We start from the raw sequence: 26,030 nt of genomic DNA, 5'->3' as shown, positions 1-26,030 counted from the left end.
ATCACATTTTACATCCCTAATCCTATCTGATGGTACCTAAACTATTTATAAAAAGCACATTAGAAGTTTATTGAGGAAAATCACATAGTTACTGGCTTGTCAATAGTGAGAATTGGACCGCTTTTATTTGACAAAGACACATTAAATTGATCAAATGTGACAGTAAAGACATTCATAATGTTACAAAAGTTTCTATTCCAAAGAGACGTTCTCCTGAACTCTCTAGTCATCAAAGAATCATCAAAAAATGTATTACAGTTTCCACAAAACTATTAAGCAGCACAACAGTTTTCAACGCTGATGATATAAAATGTTTCTTGAGGAGCAAATCAGCATATTGGAATTATTTCTGAAGGATGGAGTAATTACTTCTGAAAAATAAGTAAATCAATTATATATTTATTTATAATATATATATATATATATATATATATATATATATATATATATATATATATATATATTTGAGCAGTCATAAAATTAGTAAAAGTAGTTGTCCTTTCTCTGTAGATGTGCTGTGTGGTCTGTAACTCTCATTTAGCATCAATTTCTACCAGTCTAGCTGGCCTGGCCCACAATGGGCTAAATTTGGGCACTGATGCCCCTCTTTATCTTCCTGCAACAAAGATGTCAACTCCCCTGATGGACTCATTCAAAGAGCATTCAGCACAAGTGGGTCAAGGCAGTGGTTAATTCACTGATCCAGCCTGTGCAAGAAAAAGTGCGTTTTGTTTCTTAGGGTTATTTAAGGTTGGATCCTGCCTTTCAGTTGGATAATTGGTTACAGTCTACAACCACATTTGCCAAAAATTAATCAACACTTTTCACTAGACAGCTCTGGTGGAGCAAATAGCCATTGTTTTTAGCTTCAGGATTGTTAACTAACAGTCACATGTTTTTTTTTTATCAAATGCTATAAATTACATTATTTATTTGTTCTTATTTGTTCTTTTAAAATGTTTATTATTGAGGTAATATTGAGGTAATGTGTAGCATTATCATCATTTTGTTTGGTATTTGTTTATATAAACATTATTTAAAGTTTGAAAATGATATTTACCACAGATGTGTAAATAAAACACGTTTGTGACATGCTATACACAGTGATCGCAAAATTAATGCTTTTTGTGAACCAAAAAGGCTTTTAAAACAGTCTAGTTCATTATGTTGATGATAATACTCAGTGTCACCATAAGCAAACACTCCAATGTCCTCTGGCCCATGGCTCACAAATGCAAACAAATGGACTTTGTGTCTAGCAAAACTAAGAGCTCTTGCTGTACATGCTCGAGAGGCATTTTAGATTTATTTTTTATTTTCAGACAAATACTGTTTACAACGAGGCTAGACTCATTAAATATGATGTTAAGGAAGGGTAAACGCCCCTTTATTTTGCTCCTCTAGTTTTTAAGCTGTCAGTTGTGTACACTGAAATGCTGGGTGAACTACATGGAACAGTAATTCTGTGCCAAATGTGGAAAAGCATGGTTTTGGCAAGAAAACTTGATTTATACTTGGTTAAAGCATTGTGGACATGATAAACATGATCTCTGTATTTTTAAAATGTCTTTGCAAGTTAAACCTTTCTGGCACTGATTCAAGTTGTGAAAATGCACATTGTTCGGCATTTGGCATTCATTGCAATGGAGTAAACATTTTTGTTACATAAATATATAGTTTTTTTGTTTGTTATTAAAACACAAATGAAAACACATACAATAAAATAAAGTCCAAACCCAAACAGACTTCTCAGCAGACAGAATAACATTCCTATTCTCATCATAGATGTTAATAATAAAACATCTGCCTCAGATTAAATAAATGTAAAGCATGTGTCTGTTAGAATTAGCTGATTCTGAAATAAATATTTATGCATGCAATTGTCTCAGGAAATCCAAGGGATATCAGCAAACTGAGATTATGCCCTGTCTTTTATGTAATTATAATTACCATTTACTTGCAGAAAATTTAAAACACTTGACTTGACATTTAAAATTGCTTTATCTTGAATTGTGGCACTGTTTTAGTAAAGAAATGACCAAGATATTTGACTTACAGGCATTAACTTTCATAAATCTTTTAATCACAATTTTAACTTTTTTATTGACCTCCTTTAGGTTTCTAATATAAACTATCAAGTGACACTAATTTGTACCTATTATGAATAAAAGCCGATGATCAACTAACATTTCATTTTATTGTAATAATTTTTCATAACCTATACAATTAAAAAAAATATTATTAGTGGTTTTCACTTTACAAAAAAAAAAACGCTTTACAGAATAAAAATAATGATTAATATTATTTAATACTGTAATTAAATAAGTTAAATCATTGGAATTTAAAATGACTGAAATGACATCTTTTAAGAAAAGGATCTGTCTTATAAAACTGACAAAAGGAATTTATATTTGGCTAATCCTGTCTGGGATATTAAAAGGCTTTTGGCTGCCCATTTGGATTGACAATAGACTTTACTACACAGTCAGTTATGACTGCTCATATTGCATATCATTTAAATTGTTACAACCACATTAGTTTATTTGAAAATGCCCAGTTGTCAGGACGTTGTGCTGTCCATTTTTGATCAATTGAGCCGTTGCTAAAAAGCCTGTAAAAGAAAATCATGCTATGGAATTAGACAATACATTTCATAAATAAAGTTTTCTATCAAATTTGTTTCCCTTTTATAAACAAGAAGTCCAATTTGTGCATAAATTCAACCGCACATTCATTTTCAAAACTTCCTAAACTGATTTGATTTCATCTTAACGTTTTTATCTGACCTGTGGTCGATATGTTTGACTGGCCAGACAGTCTTTGACAAGCTTCTCTATTTGCTTGCCGAACAGGAAATAATTTGAAAGCAGAGTCCAGGTATCAAAGGACATATTCATGCTAGATGACAGATTGTGTCCACATAAAGCAAATGTAATTTGAATAAAAGATGTTTTGTCTGTTTCTTTAAACACCCCCCCCCCTGACAGACATGCAAAGAAAATTGTTTGCCTCAAACTAAAAATAAATTTGGTGGTAGAGCACACCACAAGGCTGCAGACCGCTGGCTGGGTACTTCTGAACGTGTCATTTATATCGTGTTCACTACAGCACTGTATAATCGTGTATATATATTTATATAATGTCTGTTCTTTCACATTTCATTTTCTGTGGTATCTTTCTGCTGCTTTCTCTTTTTCGATCTTGGCACTGCTGCCTCTCTCATTTTTCACTTGAACAAAAGCAGATTTCTTTACCTCTACTCATCTTGTTTTATATTTGACAGGATCTTTCAGTTCTCCTGGCAAATCTTTCACTGTTCGCAGAAAGTTTTGGCGGAGGTCTAAAAGACCACAGGGCATGTTTGCGAATCATTTTAATCATGAGGTGTATGATTTATTCTGGCATTCCCTCTCCTTATTTCATCCAGCAGAGGCTTAGTAGAGACTGTGTATCTTGGTTACATTTGTTTAGCATTAATAATGCTTGAATATGTATCTATACAACTGCACACATGAGCACAGTATATAAATATATATATAGAGCCAACAATTTGACAGTTACACCCGGGTGAAACTACTACATTATGTAAATGCAAAACTGAAAAGAAGTGCTTTGATTGTGGTTTGGGCTTTTATGTAGTTTATTCAGTTGGAGCTGGATGATGCCTACAGGCCTGAGGCCTCTTCCTGCTGCGGAGAAAGAAGAAAACATCATTCTGTGTCTGTAGCAGGCACCAGAAACAAAATACTGGCTGCTCTTTAAGTCAGGATCGTCATGCACCTATTTTTGCGGTCCTGGCTCACACTGTGCTCTAGGCAAGATAAGACATGACCAAAGGCCAGAAAAATACCCACCACTTTTTAAACAACTTACTGGTTTCTCCTATATGCATAAGACTTTTGTCTAAAACAATTGCATTTTGTGATTAAAATGCTAAAGATTGCACTAGGTAAATAATTTTTGTACAATTTTAATGAACATGACAAGCATTGATCACAAACTTTTTGTTATGGAAAAGATTAGTGTAGACATTTTTGGGGATATATATATATATATATATAGTGATTTAGCAGACACTTTTATCCAAAGCAACTTACAAATGAGGACCACAGAAGCAATCATTTTTCATTAAATAACAAGAAAACCAGTCAAAAGTAGAGAAAAATAATTGTTATATGTTTTACATGTTATATATTTCAACTGTTTATTGTTCAGAGCTATTTTTGTATTATCGATATATTATACTAGTTTTTGTTAATATTTTGAATCACTTAAATTTTAAAGTTTTGGTAATTATTAAATTTTTTATTAGTTTTCGTATTTTAAAAATATGTCTATTTAATTTCTATACGTTTTTATATATTCATTTTATTTTAGTACTTCTTACTAAATTAAAATGATCAATTTTATGTGGCAACTAGCTGACATAAAATAACTGAATTTTTTTCAGTTAAAGTTTATTTTATTTCAAGCAACGAAAATGTTTTAATGGTTTTTGTTTTAATGAACGATAATAACACTTATATTTCTCTCTCAGTCTATATATAGCACATCACATAAAATACTTGGCACAAGCTGATTGGCTCATGTTGCACTCACAGCTCCACATATATAGATCTGCTACAGGTAATATATGCTACTTGTGAAGCAGCAGTATGTCTTAAATACTCACAGCACCCTATCGGCATTTGTATTGGCAGAAGCAAGTTCCAGTACTTGCTTTGCAGCAGCAGCAATAATCTACAACAACAGCAATAACTAACAGCAGCAGCAGAAGAGTAGGAGATCTGTTCCACAGAGACCAAATACATAAACATTGTCATATTCATTACCACACTAAAATCTTCAGAGAGTTGTCATGATAGAACTAAACGAATGCAATAAATCTGGCTATGAACGGAAGTGAACAAACTGTAAAGCATTAATATCTAACGGTTTACAGATAAACAAATTCCTCACTGTGACTGTGAGTCCGTGTGGCTTTGGAGGTGTGTCTGTGCTGAGTCACCAGATCTGTGTCACCTTTCATTTCTCACCACCTTCTAGTACTCTTCTCCACCCAGTCACAGACCACTGCCTCTTCACTCCTCAACAACACGCAGCTGCTGAATCACAAACACACACACACACACACGCTATTCATGAGCATTTGGGATCACGCAACAAGTTTTCACTCGTCGTCATTATGTGTGTTTGTTTGTAAAAAGTGAGAGTGTGTGTGTGTGTGTGTGTGAAATCTGGGTTTAGGTGCATCATAAAACCACAAGCATGTCACTTATGAAGACATACTCATGTGAGCTTGATCAATGTCACGTACTACAGTCACAGAGGTAATGTGTGATACCACATCAGCTTCAATACAAACGTGTGGATGGCTTTTATTTATTTTCTAATTAAACAATGACACAACCGAAATACTACATATCTGTGATGTTCACATGAAGACTTCACATACTCTAAGTAACCTGGGTGTGATTTTTGATTTGTCATTTTGATTTAAAGCCCATATCAAGCACCTCATCGAGTTTTCTCATCTGCACAATCAAACCTTTTGCCCTTTACTTATGCTTCAAAGTTACCAAAATTGTTAAGCATGCTTTGACGACCTTGCACCTAGATTACTGTAACTCTCTTGTAACCTCTTACTCTTTAAACTGTTTTAATAGTTAATTTGTCCTGAACTCTGCAGCCCATAATGCTTCCATTGTCCTCCATTGGCAGTATAGTAACTTCAGCATCACTGCCCTAAAATTCAGGGATACCCTCCCAGTATCTCTCCAAAATGTCAAAACCAGTTCTGTTTGCACGCTGCTATTCAAATGTTTGTTATCTTTGATTCCCTCTAGAGCTGTATAATTTCTTTTTATATACCAATGATTTTTTTTTGTATTAGTTGTTTCTTTTTCTTTTGCTTACAGCACTAATGGAGCGAGACATGGCATAACAGTCTGCCTGCGCATATAAACAAACAACTGAACAAATGAGTTGCTGTGAACTTATGCTATGTAGTGATATGAATAGACAATATACAGAATTCAAAGCCAATTTTTGTAATCTCATTTAGTGCTTTACTTGTCTTCTACAAAAAAATGCAAATTTACTGAATTATCTATTGTTTTTTTTCTTTCTCATCAAATATTGGTAGCTGGTAATTTATCAGCATATTGTGCAATTAATTTGCTTAACATTTTACATTAATTGACAGACATAAAGCCAGCCAGTTGAATGAGCAAAATGTTAAACTGTCTTTCAAAAGTTTGTTATTGGCAGGATGTTTATGAAAGACGTCTCTCATGCTCACCAAGGCTGTATTTATTTGATCAAATATACAGTAAAACAGCAATATTGGGAAATATAATTACTTTTTTATTATTTGAATATTTTAAAATGTATTCCTTTGATGACAACACTGAATTCTCAGCAGCCATCAGTCTTTGGTGTGTCATGATCCTTCAGAATTTATTTTTTAATATGCTCATGTGCAGCTCAAGAAACACTTATTATTATTATCATCAATGATAAAAAAACAGTTGTGCCGCTTAATGTTCTTGAAATCTTGTTTTTAAGATTTTTTGATGAATAGAAAGTTCAAAAGAACGGCATTTTTAAAATAGAAATCTTTTGTAATTTAGAAATGCTTTCATCACTTTTGATCAAGCTATTGTTTCCTTGCTGAAAAAAGTATTAAGTTAATTTTTAAAAAAGTAGTGAGCCCAAACTCTTGAACAGTAGAGTAGATAATGTATGTTGTACACAGTATATAGTTCAATATGTAAAGTGTCTGAAATATTGCTTTAATATCTTTCATAGTCTTTAATAGCCATGCCTTTCTCTGTGGCTTATTTTTGCACAGGGAGGTCCTGGCCGGAGGGAAACGCACCATTTCCAGCGTGCTGTGATAGTAGCGAAGTGCAACAGAGATGTGTGGGACAGCAGGCGATCTCAAAGAGCATGCATCGACTCCGAGCTGAGTCACTTTTTCTCTCAGCCTCTGTGCAGGCTATTACCTGCCCTTCACCAAAATGCAGGACGATACAGACCGTTTATTGAGTTTCTCAGTGTGATATCCATGTTGCATTATAATAAGGGAGAGAATCTGCTGTGATCATGAAGCAGGTTCAGGTTTTGTTCTGACTGGCCAAGCTCAATCTAAGAACACCTACAGGGTAATACAATCATGTCCAGAAGAACTGGACGACTTACTCGAAAGTTTTGGGAGAATGAATGAGCTCAAACTGACACAACTTTGTCTCGGAGGTCTCCTGACCAACTCTGAAAAGACATAACCTCAAGCAGGGGAACTTCATTCTGTGTTCACAAGGCTTACATTGACTAGTGGACGTGACAAAAAACAATCCGATTCATAGCAGAATGAAGTCACGTCTTTAAAAAGAGCTGGTTTGAAAGGGGAAATGTACATTGCATTAATGAAAGGAAAGGCTGTATTAACTCAACCGCTTTATTAACATAAATCACATATAGTGTGTTTTGCATTAAGTTACACAAGATCTTTTGACAATTCTTTGACTGTGTCGCAAAGACCACAAATCTAAATAGCTAAATTAGGAAACTGCATTTAAAAAGGAGGGTCTGAAAAGCCTTTCACAAGAAGGCTTTCTTATTCTCTGTATGTCTTCTGTTAGATTAGAGTGTGCATGCCCTGCTCGTTCATGTCTGTCCATGCAGGGACGCTGAAAATTGCAAGAGCAATAAGGATTTTTAGGGGCATTATGACTGGGTTAATAAAACACAGCTGCCCCTAAAAGTCCCTCATTTTTCTTGCTGCCTTTTCTGTCCTCTTCCTAGACTCACATTTCAACAGCACGGAGCCGGCTTTCAGTCCGGCGGCTGTTTGTTGGTGAGAGCTGGACACCCGTTCCCTCCCCTGAGGAAGCACAGGCATGGGGCTGCTGTATCACTTCCTTGCTTCTGACGACTGGGAACGAGCGAGACCCTGTTTGTCAGCCGTCCAACAAGTGAAAAGTTTAAATTAGGAAGAGAGTGAGGGGAATTTTAGCCTCCATCTTCCCCTCATGCCAGGGGTTTATAAATTGCCCTTATAAAAAGACGGGTTTGCTTTGGGATTTAAGTGGGTAGCTGAGAGGGGTGAATGAGTTCAGTGCATTTTGGAGCGGGATTCTTTCCTATTCGGATTGGTATTTCTGTGTTTATACACGCACTACAAACATGCCCATTACACAGCGTGAGGGTACTTTCAATATTACAGTCATGAGCTACCGAAATGTTTGTGAAATGATAGGAAATACTAAATTCTAAATCCAGCTTGATAGGCCTAAGTGTTTAAGTTCAACAAATCACACTAAAATAGATAACTATGTGCTCAGTCAGAAATCAGCCGCATTTTTTAAATATATGATCTTAACTTCTACTAAAAGTGGGATATTGCATAGAGAATCCTTTAGAGAACGCCTTGAGCAAACTACTTTGGATAATTATTTTACAAAATTATTTAAAATACTGTATTGCAATTAGTATTCCATTACTTATAAGCAAAGCTTACAACTGAGTTCTTTCTCATTCTAATGTTTCCCACTTACAGAGCAGCTGAATATTTTTTCTTATTATTATTTATGTGCGTATTATGATATATCCATTCAGACAGGAATAAGTAGGATGATTACATGAGCCAGAAACTGGGACTTTGTAGGCCAGTTGAGAGTAAATTTAACTACTCACCTTGCCCGTAAAGACCCAACCTCTAACACACTAATGTCTTTTATTATACATCCATTGTTATGTTTTCTTTATAATGAATAACCCTAGGCTAAAACTACATGATTTCACTAAATTGTACTTTAATATACTTTATTTGGTCTGTTTCATTCCTACATATTAAAACTTTAAGCCAAACAACATATATAAAAAATTAGGCTACCCTAAAAAAAAATCTATGTAGAAGCACATATTGATTTATTTTCTTATCAACAACTAGCAACAATAGATTAATTTACCTCTGCTTGACGTCCATTGTTTGAGAGGTGTATCAACCCAGCTTGTATTTGATTTACGTCCTCTGTTTTGATTGTAGGAAAGTTTGTGGTCCAATTCTGGTTCCGATTGTTGTCACAGGAATGAAATAAAGATGCAGTCTTCGCTGAAGCCTGCGTGCAAGTTTCTTCTGAGAAGATATGCGAGTTTATTCTTCTCTTGCGTGCGCCAAAATCTATTCAAGTTCACTCGTCGGGAGGGTAGTGATGACCGTCACCGTCTTAAAGGATTTACCTGGATTCTGCACACAGTCGCGTGCCATGAGACAGCCGCAGCAGCAGCAGCGCGTGGAGCTCAGCTCACGCGCAGTCCTCACGCAGGCCCTCCCCAAAATGGCATTCTAGGTAGCACATGCATTTATGAATGTGTCACACTCACCTACTTGTCTTTGGTTTAGGGCACAGCAGCTAGAAAGTTTATTGCTGGGTGCGCATTTATATCTTAAATGGGAAATGTCTGCGTGCTGTCGAGAGACATCCAATTGATTTCTTTAGTGTGGCAAACATATTAAAGTCACACAGAACAAAAGCAGTTGTGTTGTTTGATTTGAACCTTTTCGGTTTTATAATGTTGAGTCGTAGAATCCTCACTGTCATGCATTATTAGCTGCGCACTGTAGCCGTTGTAGAGTCCAGATATTATTTAATTTGGAGCGCGAGCGGCATCTTGTGGATACATGCGTGATACAACATTACACACACCGATTTACATATATTTTTTAAACTTTCCCAACTTTGCTCTTCTCAATAAAGCAATACTAAAATAACAAACTTTTTATTCATTCATTATTTTTTAACGGACATGTCAGCATCTATTTTCATTTCAAATCTACACGAGACAAAAGATCTAAAATACATTAAAGGTGACGCATTTTAAAATAAATCAGTTAAACACACCACTGAATAAACCCTTGTCTAATTACATTAAAAACAGTAGGCCTACAATCTAATAAAATATGCTTCACAGTCATTTTTATTTGGCAAGTGAGACGTGATGGTGGTTCTTCACCTTTTAATAAATATCTATGTGTAAGTCCTGTATGACCTAAAAGACACCTTGTAAAAACAACTTAATAGGCCTACCTAGGTTTAAAACTTGTAAAAAATATTTTTCTTACACTAGGATGTATGGCATATAGCGTTATGTTATATATTATATAAAAGTTTATCACATGTTTGACATCACAGAAAGGAATTTGACACTCTGCGATATTCATGTTGAGCGCTTCTTTTGCAGTGATGTCCGTTTTCTCATTGCCAGGAAAAAACCCATATGACCTGGAACCCAGCAGAAGAAAATACCGAAGTGACTCTTATTTTGGCTAAAATCTTATATAATATGATCAATCTTTACATTTTCAAGTCCTGAATGCACAAGTATTTTACATGAGTGGGTGAAATTAAAATATGTTTCTCTTGTCCATTTTCTAAAGACCGTAAGCCTAGTAGAGCACGAGCTTCAGCTGTGAGGATAGACACAAGGAGACCACAAGACATTGGTCTCCAGTTATTGCTGCAGCTGATACCCAATTATCTGCTTTGGATCCATCTGTGAACACGGTCTATGATGAGGACAACTGCTGCTTAACTCCAAACATTTCTGCCTATATTCATGAGGATGTGATGTGTGTTTGTACATTATTCATAGTATTCAGTCCGGCATTTCAAACTTACACAGAGTGCATGTATAGACAGACTGCAGTGTTCAGGTTATAGGTACATATAAACATTTGGATTCAAGTCTGTGCTCTGGCTATAGGTTTTCTCCTGATAAAATGAAACCTGCTCGTGTAATAATAATATATGAAAAGAAACAGTATTTGGATGCGCTTTCGTTTGTTTATGTAAAGACGTTTCTGTAAAACCATGTATGTTGTATTAATCGAGGCACGGACGGGGTTCGAACCCGCGATCTTCGGTTTACGAGACCGACGCCTTACCACTTGGCCACCGCGCCTGACGGCCGAGATGCCGGAAGTTGCTTTATTTGGTGTAATGTCGCAAAAAAATCTCGATTTAATGATTGAAATGTTTGGTTTATTAATTCTGTCGCGCGACTCCATGCCTCTTTTTTAAACACATCATAGAAGCGATCAAGCGCGCCAGGTATTTTTGTTCCCTCTGCTAAACTGGAAACATCCGGTAGACATTAGTCCAAAGGTTTCCCGGATGTGTAGACATTCAAATCAAAAGCCTACAACTAATCAGATTAAAAGTACAACAAATGCATCTCCCACATGACACAACAAACGTTCGCAAAACCCGTGCCATTGGTACTTTTTAAAGTACGCGACGAGGCACCAGTAATGTTATTTCTCGATAGTATTTCACTAATATCCCGACACATCGGTCTATTTGAACTACGCGTCAAATATACGTCAATTGTAACGTTAGACGGACATGATGTAATAAATAAATAATACAAATAAAATCTAGTTTTGTAGATTCCCAAAATGTTCTTGACCTTTCACGGTGAAGAAAATATCATGATATTATTTATTATAATGGTAATATGTTTGGTTTCGATAATGGATTTGGTTTGACAAGCCTATTGTCAAATTTCTAGATGACTTCACTTAATTCAAGATTTTTATTTGACACATTCATGGTTATATGGAGAGCAGCAGTGAAATATAAGTCGGGTGTAATGTAAATGTAAAATGTGAAATGTAAGTCATTAACAGTAGATAAGATACTTAATATACTGACGTTGTCACTTGCACACAGCAGTTTGTCATTTTTATTTATTTACTTTTTTTTGTTGTAAATACCCTGTACAACCTGTTTGCACATTATTCTCTTGCAAGTCCCTGCTCATCTTAATATTCATTAAGTCTACAGTATACTGTCCTGCACATTTTACTTTATATAAGCATTTTATTGAATTCTTATTTTTTTTTTATCTTACTTTTTCCATACCATATTTAGCCTATATAATTTTTTTCTTGTGTTAGTAGGCTATTCTTTAATTGCACTGTGCATGGAGCATACCTGACTCACATTTCACTTCTGGTCACATGCTGACTACTAAAAATCTTGAATCTCTTGAATCTTGAAATTTCAAAAGATAGTCTATGTCAGGCCACACAACTGAGTTAAACGTTTGATCAGATTAAAAAGGAAAGCGTTTCAATATAATTTTTTAAAGCAATGCATGATTGTTCCACTTATTTGATTCAGCCACGAATGAAAAGATATGGACGTTTATCAAAGTGAACTGAATTTAAAAAAAAAACATTTAGGTAATATTAAAATAAATAAACAATAATAATATAACGATAGGCCCAAAACAAACTACAACTATCTGATTTAAAATAATGACAATCAACAAACAAAGCTTCTGATAACATTTTCAAAAACAACTTAAATAGTAGGCATATGTCTACAGATAAATATGTAATACAGCTAGGGGCTCAGCATTTATTTACCACACCCTGAGTTTTTTTTCTCTCGCCACAATGTCTATTAAAAAAGAAAAAAAAAAAACATTTCCCAAGAAAAAATAATAAGTGACTCTCTACCATATTTGACTGCAATGTCCAAACTCGAGGTTTCATCATCTGTCAGAGCTTGTTTTACCATACGGAGATGATAGGGTCTGTATGCTCCAGGCAGTATTGCCAACTTAACAATTTTGTTGCTAAATTTAGCAACTTTTCAGACTAACGTCACCCTAGCAACTTTTTCTTCCAAAAGCACCTAGCAACTAATTTAGCTATTTGTACATTTTATTTGGCTACTTTTGCAACTTTCGACAAGTTACTCAAACAATAACGTCTGGGCTAATGGATTCATAAAATAATAAGCCGTTTCCTCTTAAAATAAGCTGTTTATTCAGTGTAGTGAAGCCTCTCCTCCACTGACATCATTGAAAAAAAAAAACGGGCTCTGGTCTCCTTTCCCACGTACTGCCAGACCGGAAGTGTTAGCTTTAGCCGTTACGCTTTTTCGGCTAATGGTTGCGGGCTTGCCTTCTAGAGACCTTGGCTGTGTGGAATACATTCAAGACGGAGGGCGGGTAATTTTTACAGCACTTTCGACCTGGGAGTGATTCTCATAGGGCACAACGCTTCTGTTTATTTAATCTTAATAAATAAACAGCGGCGATATTCTCGTAAACGGACCGCTAATCTTCACGCATACTTTCTGCCGCGGTGTTTTTTTTCTTCTTGTAGTCAAGCGCTCAGGAATCCACATTACACATGATCCGATAAGAGTTCGCGACGCAAATGAGACGACGTTGCGTTCTTTCCACGTCTTCACTTAACGTTAAATCTGTGTATTCGCGAATTCTATCCGGTCTGTGAAACAAACTGAAGTGCCGGCGCGTTTATGTTAACTGTTACTTTGTTGAGGGGGCGAACCGGTCTCGGCTGTTCTCCCTTTGTTTGGGCCCAGGACTCGGCTGAATCCACTGGAGCTCCGTCTCAAACGACTCATTCGACCGCTAACACTATTTTAGGATGGCTCCACAAAAGCACGGATCTGGTGGCAACGGTTTTTATGCCAACAGCGGCTCTAGCAAAGCGGCTAATGGAGGAGCGCACGTATCGTCTGGTGTTGTGATGACTTCAGTCAAGCGACCCAAGATGGAGCAGGTCCAAGCCGACCACGAACTCTTCCTGCAAGCCTTCGAGAGTAAGTCGCTTGTAAATCCAGCTGTATAAATACATATATTTTTAGGACATACTTAAAAGTATCCGATTGCTTTACCACCCATAGTCTCAGCTTGAGGACTAAACAACGGGAAATTGTGTCCAGTAACGTTAGTTCGCTAAATGCTTTAATAAGCCAGATAATTCACGTTAAAAGTTGTTTATGTCATGGTTTGTTCACAATAGAGGGATTGAGACACGGTTTAGTTGTCTAGGCCACATCCTATATGAAAATTAGACACGTGCATCAGGAGATGGCACGTGCTTTACGGTGCTTTTATGCATTTTAAAATGACATTGGGTACTTATTGTAGTAAAAGAGCAATGGGCAACAGTCATGAACACAAAACCCTTAAAAAACCACACTTGCCGTTTCTCTACACTAGCTAAGACTCACCAAACTACCACCTTGATTCTTGTGTAAGAGTGACATTTGTCCAAAAATAGGGTTAATTTTGTAGATGCTGGCTGGTAGTTTCTGTGGTTATTTACGTGGCATGAGTCTTAAGTCTGGCAACATCAGTGTTCCTGTAGCTCAATGCGCTACCAAGCGTAAGGTTGGGGGTTCGATTCCCTGGGAACACATGATAGGTTGGGGGTTTGATTCCCTGGGAACACATGATAGGTAAAAATTGATAGCCTGAATGCACTGTAAGTCGCTTTGGATAAAAGCGTCTGCTAAATGCATAAATTTAATTTTATTTAACATCTGTGTAACTTACATGATACCTCTGCATTTCTGTTCACAGAACCAACTCAAATATACCGATTTCTTCGCACAAGGAATCTTATGGCAGTGAGTAGTCCATGGTCATGACGAAATGACATGCCATTTTCATTTAGACTTAAACTTTTCTGGAAACCTGTCGAGCTAACTGTACATGGCTGTCATAACAATAGACTTGACTGGTTGATCTTTTATTTTTTTCCCCTGTTCTTTTAGCCAATCTTCCTGCACCGATCTCTTACATATATGTCCCACAGAAACTCAAGAATAAATTCAAAAAGGTAAAACGATTGCATGCACCTAATGTGTTAATTTCTTTTGTTTGTCAAAAAGCCACACCTTCCATTTCCTTGTGCAGGCCTCATAGTGAGAAAACTTGCATGTTGACAAATGCACTGCAACTGACTTATGTACCTCAGTTGTAGTTAGATAAATTTAATGAGTTTCAGATCTCAGTGATTTACCAGAATGTTTGTTGGCATCGTTATTTTAGAAAATGCTTCAGCGTGAATGACCTGCTATTCAAAGTAGAGAAGTCGAAAGTGGATCAGGAATCTCACAAGTAAGATGTTCTTGATCTAGATTTATTTCGCTCGCTCATTTTTTGAACATGATTGCAGAAGTTTTAACTCCAGTTTTGTCTTGCAGCATGGCATCAAACCTGCAGCTCACTTTTACTGGATTCTTTCATAAAACTGGTAAGCTAACATTAGGTTTATGTACACTCTTATTAGCGTAGACAATTAATGTGCTGTGATCAATTGGTGATTCTGATTTATTGTTCAATTAATCAGAGAAGCCACTGCAGAACTCAGAGAATGAAGAAAACTCAGTGTCTGTGGAAGTGCTACTTGTCAAGGTCTGCCACAAGAAGAGAAAGGTAAAACTTTGTCCTAAAAATTTATAGCGAAAATATCTCAGGCAATGTTTTGAGCAATTTTGCTTGAGCACTTTACTATTGAGAATATATTATACATTTCTATCTGGATGTTTTAGATCGGTCCTGTGTCTAACCTGGTTGCCCGTTGACAGCAACATTGCTAAAAAAGTTGCCCTGTGTATCATCAGCCTTACATTGACCTTTCTCACTACACAAAACAAGCTTCCTCAATCAAAAAACCTTGTCCTTTTCTTGATACAGTACATGTGGCAATATCTGTCTGTACTGTAGGTTAATTTTTAATTGGTGTTTATGCTTGCCAACTTGCACATCTAAAAACTCAATGAAATCGCTTGACAAGAACAGTTTTGAGTCGTGTGTTGACATGTCCGTGTTAAGAGCATTTGATTTCACCAATTCAGCCACCAATTTGGTCCCAGAATAGAAAAGGTGCAGTCACATATACTGTTCATGGGCAAAATCCACTCATGTCAATAGGAAGCCATGCAAACTGGAATTTTGTGTGAGGGTGAGAGATTTCCCCACATAGATTTTGCAGTGGATTTAAGTTGATCACACACATTCACCACACTGACGCTGCTTGGTTTGAAGCTCTGCGCTGTTGACAGTTGACCTGTTTTGCCCCCAAATTTACTGAAATTTCACTAATTTAAGGGATTAAAATGTTCAATTTGTAAACATCAGTCAACTTTTAGTAGTACACTACAATATACAGGTGCATCTCAAATTAGAATGTCGTGGAAAAGTTCATTTATTTCAGTAATACAGCTCAAATTGTGAAATCGTATTAAATTCATTGCACACAGACTGAAGTAGTTTAAGTCTTTGGTTCTTTTAATTGTGACGATTTTGGCTCACATTTAACAAAAACCCACCTATTTACTGTCTCAATAAATTATAATATGGTGACATGCCAATCAGCTAATCAGATCAAAACACCTGCAAAGCTTTCCTGAGCCTTCAAAATGGTTTCCCAGTTTGGTTCACTGGGCTACACAATCATGGGGAAGACTGCTGATCTGACAGTTGTCCAGAAGACAATCATTGACTCCCTTCACAAGGAGGGTAAGCAACAAACATTCATTGCCAAAGGAGCTGGCTGTTCACAGAGTGCTGTATCAAAGCATGTTAACAGAAAGTTGAGTGGAAGGAAAAAGTGTGGAAGAAAAAGATGTACAACCAATTGAGAGAACCACAGCCTTATGAGGATAGTCAAGCAAAATCGATTCAAGAATTTGAGTGAACTTCACAAGGAATGGACTGAGGCTGGGGTCAAGGCATCAAGAGCCACCACACACAGACATGTTGAGGAATTTGCTGAAACACAGACAACGTCAGAGGCGTCTTACTTGGGCTAAGGAGAAGAAGAACTGGACTGTTGCTCATTGGTCCAAAGTCCTCTTTTCAGATGAGAGCAAGTTTTGTATTTCATTTGGAAACCAAGGTCCTAGAGTTTGGATGAAGGGTGGAGAAGCTCATAGCTTATAGCTCAGTCCAGTGTTAAGTTTCCACAGTCTGTGATGATTTGGGGTGCCATGTCATCTGCCGGTGTTGGTCCATTGTGTTTTTTGCACCCATTTACCAAGAAATTTTGGAGCACTTCATGTTTCCTTCTGCTGACCAGCTTTTTGAAGTTGCAGATTTCATTTTCCAGCAGGATTTGGCACCTGTCCACACTGCCAAAAGATGATCATGGTGTTTGTGTGCTTGACTGGCCAGCAAACACAACAGACCTGAACCCCAGAGAGAATCTATGGGCTATTGTCGAGAGGAAAATGAGAAACAAGAGACCAAAAAATTTAGATGAGCTGAAGGCCACTGTCAAAGAAACCTGGGCTTCTATACCACTTCATTAGTACCACAGACTGATCAACTCCATGCCACGCCAAATTGAGGCAGTAATTAAAGCAAAAGGAGCCCCTACCAAGTATTGAGTACATGTACAGTAAATGAACATACTTTCCAGAAGGCCAACAATTAACTAAAAATGCTTCTTTTTTTATTATTGGTCTTATTGAGTATATTAATTGGTTGAGATGAATTGGTGGGTTTTTGTTAAATGTGAGCTAAAATCTTAACAATTAAAAGAACCAAAGACTTTAACTACTTCAGTCTGTGTGCATTGAATTTATTTAATACACGAGTTTCACAATTTGAATTGAATTACTGAAATACAAATGACTGAAATTAACTTTTCCAAGACATTCTACAGGTCCTTCTCAAAAAATTAGCATATTGTGATAGTTCATTATCTTCCATAATGTAATGATAAAAATGAAACTTTCATATATTTTAGATTCATTGCACACCAACTGAAATATTTCGGGTCTTTTATTGTTTTAATACTGATGATTTTGGCATACAGCTCATGAAAACCCAAAATTCCTATCTCAAAAAATTAGCATATCATGAAAAGGTTCTCTAAACGAGCTATTAACCTAATCATCTGAATCAACTAATTAACCCTAAACACCTGCAAAAGATTCCTGAGGCTTTTAAAAATTCCCAGCCTGGTTCATTACTCAAAACCGCAATCATGGGTAAGACTGCTGACCAGAAGGCCATCATTGACACCCTCAAGCGAGAGGGTAAGACACAGAAAGAAATTTCTGACCGAACAGGCTGTTCCCAGAGTGCTGTATCAAGGCACCTCAGTGGGAAGTCTGTGGGAAGGAAAAAGTGTGGCAAAAAACACTGCACAACGAGAAGAGTTTACCGGACCCTGAGGAAGATTGTGGAGAAGGACCGATTCCAGACCTTGGGGGACCTGCGGAAGCAGTGGACTGAGTCTGGAGTAGAAACATCCAGAGCCACCGTGCACAGGCGTGTGCAGGAAATCGGCTACAGGTGCCGCATTCCCCAGGTCAAGCCACTTTTGAACCAGAAACAGCGGCAGAAGCGCCTGAGCTGGGCTACAGAGAAGCAGCACTGGACTTTTGGACAAGTTTTGCATGTCATTCAGAAATCAAGGTGCCAGAGTCTGGAGGAAGACTGGGGAGAAGGAAATGCCAAAATGCCTGAAGTCCAGTGTCAAGTACCCACAGTCAGTGATGGTCTGGGGTGGCATGTCAGCTGCTGGTGTTTGTCCACTGTGTTTTATCAAGGGCAGGGTCAATGCAGCTAGTTATCAGGAGATTTTGGAGCACTTCATGCTTCCATCTGCTGAAAAGCTTTATGGAGATGATTTCATTTTTCAGCACGACCTGGCACCTGCTCACAGTGCCAAAACCACTGGTAAATGGTTTACTGACCATGGTATTACTGTGCTCAATTGGCCTGCCAACTCTCCTGACCTGAACCCCATAAAGAATCTGTGGGATATTGTGAAGAGAAAGTTGAGAGACGCAAGACCCAACACTCTGGATGAGCTTAAGGCCGCTATCGAAGCATCCTGGGCCTCCATAACACCTCAGCAGTGCCACAGGCTGATTGCCTCCATGCCACGCCGCATTGAAGCAGTCATTTCTGCAAAAGGATTCCCGACCAAGTATTGAGTGCATAACTGAACATAATTATTTGAAGGTTGACTTTTTTTTTTTGTATTAAAAACACTTTTCTTTTATTGGTCGGATGAAATATGCTAATTTTTTGAGACAGGAATTTTGGGTTTTCATGAGCTGTATGCCACAATCATCAGTATTAAAACAATAAATGACCTGAAATATTTCAGTTGGTGTGCAATGAATCTAAAATATATGAAAGTTTAATTTTTATCATTACATTATGGAAAATAATGAACTTTATCACAATATGCTAATTTTTTGAGAAGGACCTGTAATTAATTGAGATGAACCTGTGTATATATGGCTTCTAAGGTGCTTTGAACTCCTGTTTTTTTTTCTGTTTTTCTAGGATGTAAGTTGTCCAGTGAAGCAAGTGCCTACAGGTAAAAAGCAGGTGCCTCTGAACCCAGACAGCAGCCAGACCAAGCATGGAGCTTTCCCCACACTGATCGTGCCCAGCCAAGAGTTTGAACCCAGTAACAGCCACATGGTGAAGTCCTACTCCCTTCTGTTCAGAGTGTCTCGTCCAGGAGGGAGAGAGCACAACGGCATGACCACCAGAGATACCAGTATGAGCTTCAGATATTTTAAAATAGCTTATGATAGTCTTGCACCTCAAAGCGAGTTTCACATTTTGATGAGGCCTTTTTACCAAGAATTGATTTTCTTCTCAGATGTTATGGAAGAGCTGTCTAACAGGAAGAAGAGATACTGCTCTAATCAGGATGATGGAGAAACTACATTCGTTGCGCAAATGACAGTTTTTGATAAAAATAGGTAAATATTCTATGTTACATTGCTTGTTCTTGTATTGTTTAGTTGCTTTTTGTTTGCTTGGCTGGTTTAAGACCATTAATTTTTGTGTTCTTTCAACAGACGCCTCCAGCTTTTAGATGGCGAGTATGAAGTCTCCATGCAGGAGATAGAGGAGAGTCCTGTAGGCAAGAAAAGGGCAACGTGGGAAACCATACTAGATGGAAAGGTCAGTTGTAGGCATTGTTATTTTAGTCTGCATATGGCTATTCAAGATGTTTGGGTGTCGTTAAGTAGTTTTTGGACTTTTATTTAGGATCTTTACCCTGTGTTTCAGTGGCTTCCACCCTTCGAGACCTTTTCTCAGGGACCCACGCTGAAGTTCATTTTGCGATGGACCAATGACACAGCTGACAAGGGAACGGCACCAGTGGCCAAACCGCTTGCCACACGCAATTCTGAGTCCAGCACAGTAGACAGCAGCAAGCCATGCAATGTGAAGCCGCTACAGGCAGTAGGTAAGAACAAAAGCGCTGGTTAGTGATTACAAGTGAAGAACACTAACTTTTTGTTCTTTAAAGCATAATAATTTGTGTGCAGTACTGAGGATAATGGCCTTAACAATGACTTTTATTGATTGCAGCTGTAAATGAATCAATTGGTTCTGATCTACCAGTAAGAAGAGAACAAACTCATGTTGAACCTCGTCAGAAACTACGTGTTTATTATCAGGTGAGTAATAACAAATGACAGAGTGGGATCTATATACAATGAATAAACTCCATGAAATTAGTCCCAGTGTTGGAAAAGGAATTTTCTATCAATTTTCTAACCGATGGGAACCGATTGTTTATACCCGCTGTAGAATTGGTCATTCCAGGATGACACACAAGTTTTTAATACTAGAAGATCCTCGTATCGCAATGAGAGCACTGGAGTCCATAAGTTCTGCCTTGACATTTTGCTCTGACCCATTGTTGGTCTCGTATGGTGGGCTGCTGTGTAGTAATGGTCTCTTGTGTCATCCCCTTGTTTTGTAGTTCCTGTATAACAATAACGCACGGCAGCAGACAGAGGCCAGAGATGACCTGCACTGTCCCTGGTGCACATTGAACTGCCGTAAGCTCTACAGCCTCCTCAAGCACCTCAAGCTCTCCCACAGCCGCTTCATCTTCAACTACGTGGTAAGAAATATTTCAAGGTTATGAAACTGTCACCAGACCACATGGATTACCTAGTCATAATAAGTGTAATGCAACAGTGTTTACACTTTTGTGGGAATCAATCTGTGGATGCCTTTTAGTTGAGCTAGGTTATAAATTAATAACCTTTGGAAAAATGACTAAATATTAGTGTTCTGACAGACTACTTGCAGAGCAGCTTAAATACAGTCCGTGTTTGGTAGAAATATTTATAGTGATGAAGTCATTTTTATCTCACACAGCCTCATCCTAAAGGAGCCAGGATAGATGTGTCAATTAATGATTGCTATGATGGCTCTTATGTGGGCAACCCTCAAGACATCCACTGCCAGCCTGGCTTTGCCTTCAGCCGCAATGGCCCAGTGAAGAGGACTGCAGTTACACACTTTCTTGTCTGCAGGTCTGTGTGGGTTGAAAGTGAAAGAAAGACTGAAAGTATCTAAATTCAAAAATGGTTTCATCTGAGTAAAAAGGTCAACGGTGGTTTTTTTTTTTTGGTGGGGGGGTCTCTCTCTCTCTCTCTCGAAGTTAAAAATAAAACTCAAAACAGTAGTGCATTATAAATATCAATGGATGGCCTGTGTTTGAGGTGAGTTGTAAATTGATAAATATGTGCTCCTTTTACCCCATATCAGTTGAATTCCACACTGACTACCTTTCAAAGTTTAAAGTCCATAAACATTTCTACAGTACATGCCATCATGCCACCCGGGCCTATCACAGACCCTGAATGCATTTCTTTGCATCTGGTGTTAAAACGCAATGTTTGGTTTTCTCAGGCCCAAGCGCTCAAAGCCCAGCCTCTCCGAGTTCCTGGAGCCAGAGGATGGAGAACAGGAGCAGCAGCGGACATACATCAGCGGCCACAACCGCCTGTACTTCCACAGCGACAGCTGCACACCACTTAGACCACAGGAAATGGATGTGGACAGTGAGGACGAGAGGGACCCAGCATGGCTCAGAGAGAAGACCGTTATGGTGAGGAAGCAGTCATAAGATCATAAAACATTTGGTTCTGTTAACACTGAAGATTCAGAGTAGCATTTACTAGGTCAGATTGACTCTAGATGGCACATCAAAACTCAAGACAGATGGTGTGCCATTTATGACTCAAGCTGGGCTCACACTGTGAGTTGTTGTTTTTTGTTGTTGTTTTTTTAATTCCTTTTGGATTGTACTTGTCAGACTGTACAAACATGATGATCATGTCACACTGTGGAATCTCAGTTGTCATTAATGTCAGACTGTACGACAGTCAAGACGTGTAAAAACTTGTCAAGAGTTCTACATTATCAACTTATACACGTTCAGTGACTGCGAGCTGCATGGCATGTGGAGCTGTAATGTTGGCTATCATTAAAAGTATATGAATGGCGGCAATACTGGTGTTTTTAAGAAGAATATTGCAAGCAGCACTAAATACCTAAGTGAAGACCGCTGCGCAACTGGTGTTTATCATGGCAAAGGCAACATATCATGAATTCTGTGAGCGGAGGAAGAAAGCGGAGTTAATGCTGTTAGACGAAATCTCTAGCACTAATTCTGATCATGGCTTGTCTAGGAAAAACTAAGACCGTTTAATGTTCGTCGTAGGAGAAGTCACACTGCAGGAATGTGCGCCAAATCTTCTGACGTCAGAGGTAAAATTGGATCGCAACGGCCATTAATCGGCTGGCGGTGAACGTTAAACCAACAATCAAAGACTACAGATTTTATCTTGGGATTATAGGAATCTTTTAGGATTTTCAAAATTGGTCTCAGACGACCAAATTGTGGTCAGAATCGCACAGTGTGAGCCGGGTTTTAGTCTGTGTGAGATTGAATATGATATGCTTCCACTGACACTACATGTTTAAATCGCCTCTGAGGAGGGATGTTACTGCAAATCTGGCATTAAGTTGTATTAAATTATTGTTAAAGTATAAAGGGTTGATTTTTATCTGCATAATTGCTTAGTTGTTCAGTGACTGTAGGTTTATAGTAGGGATGCACTGATTTTTTGGCCACCAAAAATGATCAGCAGAAAAAAAAAATATAAATATGGTGCGGCGTGCACAGGTTTCACTTTCCTCTAGCCGCAGTCACTGCATGGTGTGAAGCGCCACTCAATATTACGTTCTATGAATTGTGCATTCTGCTCATCTGCCACTCACCGGAAAAGCAAAGATGGCTCAAATAATGCGCAGACAGGAAATTTCTATGTATTCTGTTTCTTGTTGCTGTTTGCAGTAGCACTACTGTGATGTAACATGCTGTACTGGGCAACACTGGTAAAATGAGGCTACCCTCTCATCCACAGATCTGCATCCCACTGTGCTCTGCTCGCATGATCTGATAATAACAGCTTTGTAGAGCTATATATTATTTTGATAATTAGTTAAAAAACTTAAATCTCATTCTGTTGCATAGAACTAAATACAAGTATATTGATATTTAATAAATTTTCTGTCCAATTTTGTTATTTTCAGTAAAAGTGTTATTTTATTGGCTTGTTTTTAAAAGTTAGTATAATTAAAATTTAAGTTAAATTAAAAAGTCTTACAAAATTACTTTATACTATTCAATAAAATAATAAATAATTATTACAAAGCATTTTCGGTTTCAGTTTGTTTTTGGCCAAGTGCATCCAGAATCTTCATTTCGGTGCATCCATAGTTTATAGCACCCTCTAAATCTGAAATTGCAAACACGTTTTGTTTAGCATTTACTATTTTAAGTGACTTTATCTTCACTATCCCTTAGCAAATCGATGAATTCACGGATGTCAACGAGGGAGAGAAAGAGGTCATGAAATTGTGGAACCTGCATGTAATGAAACATGGGTATGTTATTTTTCACTTCCACTTCACCCCGGTCCTTTCTGTTAAAAGTGTGTTGTTTTGAATCAAACCTCTCCTATTAAACGCAATCCTTGTTCTATATATTACAGTGGCCTGGATACTCTCCTCGTATCAACTTACATTTTACGTGAGTTTATCTCTCAGAGCTTGATCACATTTCTGCCAGTAATTCGCTGCTTTCTTTCCATGCAGATTCATAGCTGACAACCAAATGAATCAGGCCTGCTTGTTGTTTGTGGAGCAGCACAGCACCACCATCATCAAGAAGAATCTTTGCCGGAATATTCTGCTCCATCTGGTCAGCATGCACGACTTCGGTTTAGTAAATACAGCGACCATAGATAAGGCCATGGCTCACCTGAAACCGCAAAAAGACGGCCAGGAGCAATCCAAAGACGATGCTGATGGTGGATCCAGCTGCGATGGTGATGCCAGTGTATCAAGTTTAGTCGGCACCCAGAATCACTGAAACCTCCTCCTCACACTCTTGTGTTGAACGGAGTGTCAGCAGGCATCCGAGAGCCACCAAATTCTGCTCGCTGACAGGGTTCAAGTTGATGTTGATATTAGAAGCGGGTTATGTGGTTGGATGGCCACATACTCTGCAGATCATGATTTTGGCCTGATGTCATCAGAGTTCAAAGCAACTCTTTACTAGGTTCAAATTACTTGAAAATGCCATTAGTCTTTATGATGGACTGTACAAGCAGGTCAGATTTTTCTCTTTCCGCACAACTCAGTAGCTCTAGTTAAACTTGTTTTAGGTGCCTGTTTTTAAAAGGACTGTGAAGATTTTCTTTTTAATATATTTTGAAAATCAGTGGATGGATATGGCTCCTACAAAAACTAGCTTTTACTGCATATTTTTCACAGGGGTTGATAAACTCGTTCTGAAAACGTTTATTTGGCTTGAGTATGGTTTCATTTCTCTTTTTTGGGGGGGGTCAGCATTTCAGTTTGTGCCATCCCAAGTTTTTCTTTCTTTCTTGCTTGCTTCATGGTGGCTTAGTATCCACTTTAATGTTGCACCACACTTGAAGTCTTCAATTAAAAAAAAACCCTGTTTTTTCTTTGGAATCTTGGATTGAAGAACGAGCATCAGTGCTGCAGGCCGTCTGCGTCCACTGCAGAGTTTATCAAGTTTTTCAGAGCCTTAATTTTACTGACCTTGCTACACAAACATACAGGTACAGGGTACTACAACCGGTGGATTGCAGAAATGTTTACACTTGCCTTACCCATAAATACATGGACTCTCCATAAATACATGGACTCTCCATAAATACATGGACTCTAAGCAGGGTTTGAACTTTTGGTCTAAATCAGTGTGGAAAGGTTTCATTTATTCTTGTTTGAATAATTTCAAACTGTGTCCAGTTTATCACAGTGCATCTGCTCTGATGTCCATCAATTTATCTCGATTCCACTTGTCCTTCTCGATGGCCATTTGTTTGATTTTTCAGGTGTTTCTGAGGAAACCTGTTGTAACGTTGTACATAGGTTTAGTGATATTACATGATGTTTTTGCTGAAGGGGACTGCATTCCAGAAGGAATATTATTTTAGACCAAAGTGAAATGGCTATAATGTTTGTCTAGTTGGTTTCAAATCAGAAATGTAAGTCTTTATAGTTGTTTTTTGTTGTTGTTGTTGTATGCATCGGTTTTAAAATTTTAAAGGGATCTGTTTGTGAATCATTACTGCTTTATTTCTCTACAACTGTGCACTGGGTTGGAAAATGTTTTTGGTGAATATTGGAGATCAATTACTTAACTGGCTGAAGCCATTGTGTAATTGCAATTTTTTGTGTAACACTCAATACAGCAATGATTACACAGGATGTGGATTACTGATGTAAAGTAATGTCAAAAAAGATACTTATATCTTGAATAAGAACATTATGAAACCTGCTTGAGTTTCTGAATTGTGCTTGAGGTTGCTCTTTATTTAAAATAAAGATTTTTGTTTTACAATTGATACCTCACAAGTTGATGATTATCTTTAATGTTTTTCTTTTGAGTAAACATAAAAAAGAAAGAAATCGAGATATTTTTTTTTTTATGTTCCAAACAGTTTATTAAATCGCAAATGTTGAGTTGTATTCTTACAGCTTTATTGCAAAGGCACAGACAAAATAAGGTAAATATACATTAAACAGTCACAGTTTTATAAATATAGTATAGATCAGATCTTTAATGGGTTTATCTGCATAGAGTTGAAATATTCTCTTCTGCAGTGAGGAATTACATAGTACCTTGTAAATGATGTTTTATCTTCCGAACATGCAAGTTGGGTGCTTGTTCTCTCATTTTATGTTTTTCCTCTGAAATCTCCAGCCAATGCATTCTAAACATTACTGTAAGGTAAGCCAACTGATGAAAACATGAAGTGGTTCAGTAAGACAGGTATATATGTAAAAATGTGAAAAATCATCATAAAATG

General features: G+C 37.5%; 1 protein-coding gene and 1 non-coding gene across 3 annotated transcripts; one reads left to right on the top strand and one right to left on the bottom strand.

Annotated features, from left to right (window-relative positions):
- Nucleotides 1-10,893: 10,893 nt before the first annotated feature.
- trnat-cgu (transfer RNA threonine (anticodon CGU)) lies at nt 10,894-10,965 on the bottom strand. Its single transcript has one exon. It is a non-coding gene; the product is annotated as a tRNA-Thr (tRNA).
- Nucleotides 10,966-12,918: 1,953 nt separating this feature from the next.
- On the top strand, nt 12,919-24,490 carry suz12a (SUZ12 polycomb repressive complex 2 subunit a). 2 transcript variants are annotated; one of them, XM_059557139.1, is made up of 16 exons: nt 12,919-13,646; nt 14,413-14,459; nt 14,607-14,671; nt 14,884-14,952; nt 15,039-15,088; nt 15,185-15,270; nt 19,144-19,363; nt 19,469-19,571; nt 19,671-19,776; nt 19,885-20,065; nt 20,191-20,279; nt 20,588-20,731; nt 20,992-21,149; nt 21,529-21,727; nt 23,492-23,571; nt 23,679-23,935. In XM_059557139.1, the coding sequence occupies exons 1-16, from the start codon at nt 13,472-13,474 to the stop codon at nt 23,791-23,793; spliced, it is 1,887 nt and encodes a 628-aa protein (XP_059413122.1). In that variant the 5' UTR covers nt 12,919-13,471; the 3' UTR covers nt 23,794-23,935. The 2 variants fall into 2 exon arrangements, with proteins under 2 accessions (XP_059413122.1, XP_059413121.1); XM_059557138.1 differs by having other exon boundaries at nt 12,920-13,646; nt 23,782-24,490.
- Nucleotides 24,491-26,030: the final 1,540 nt, after the last annotated feature.

Source organism: Carassius carassius, chromosome 1 (genome assembly GCF_963082965.1).
Source record: "Carassius carassius chromosome 1, fCarCar2.1, whole genome shotgun sequence".
Classification (NCBI taxonomy): Eukaryota; Metazoa; Chordata; class Actinopteri; order Cypriniformes; family Cyprinidae; genus Carassius; species Carassius carassius.
The sequence above is the reverse complement of the archived record's forward strand: the minus strand, read 5'-3'. Positions and strand labels throughout refer to the sequence as shown.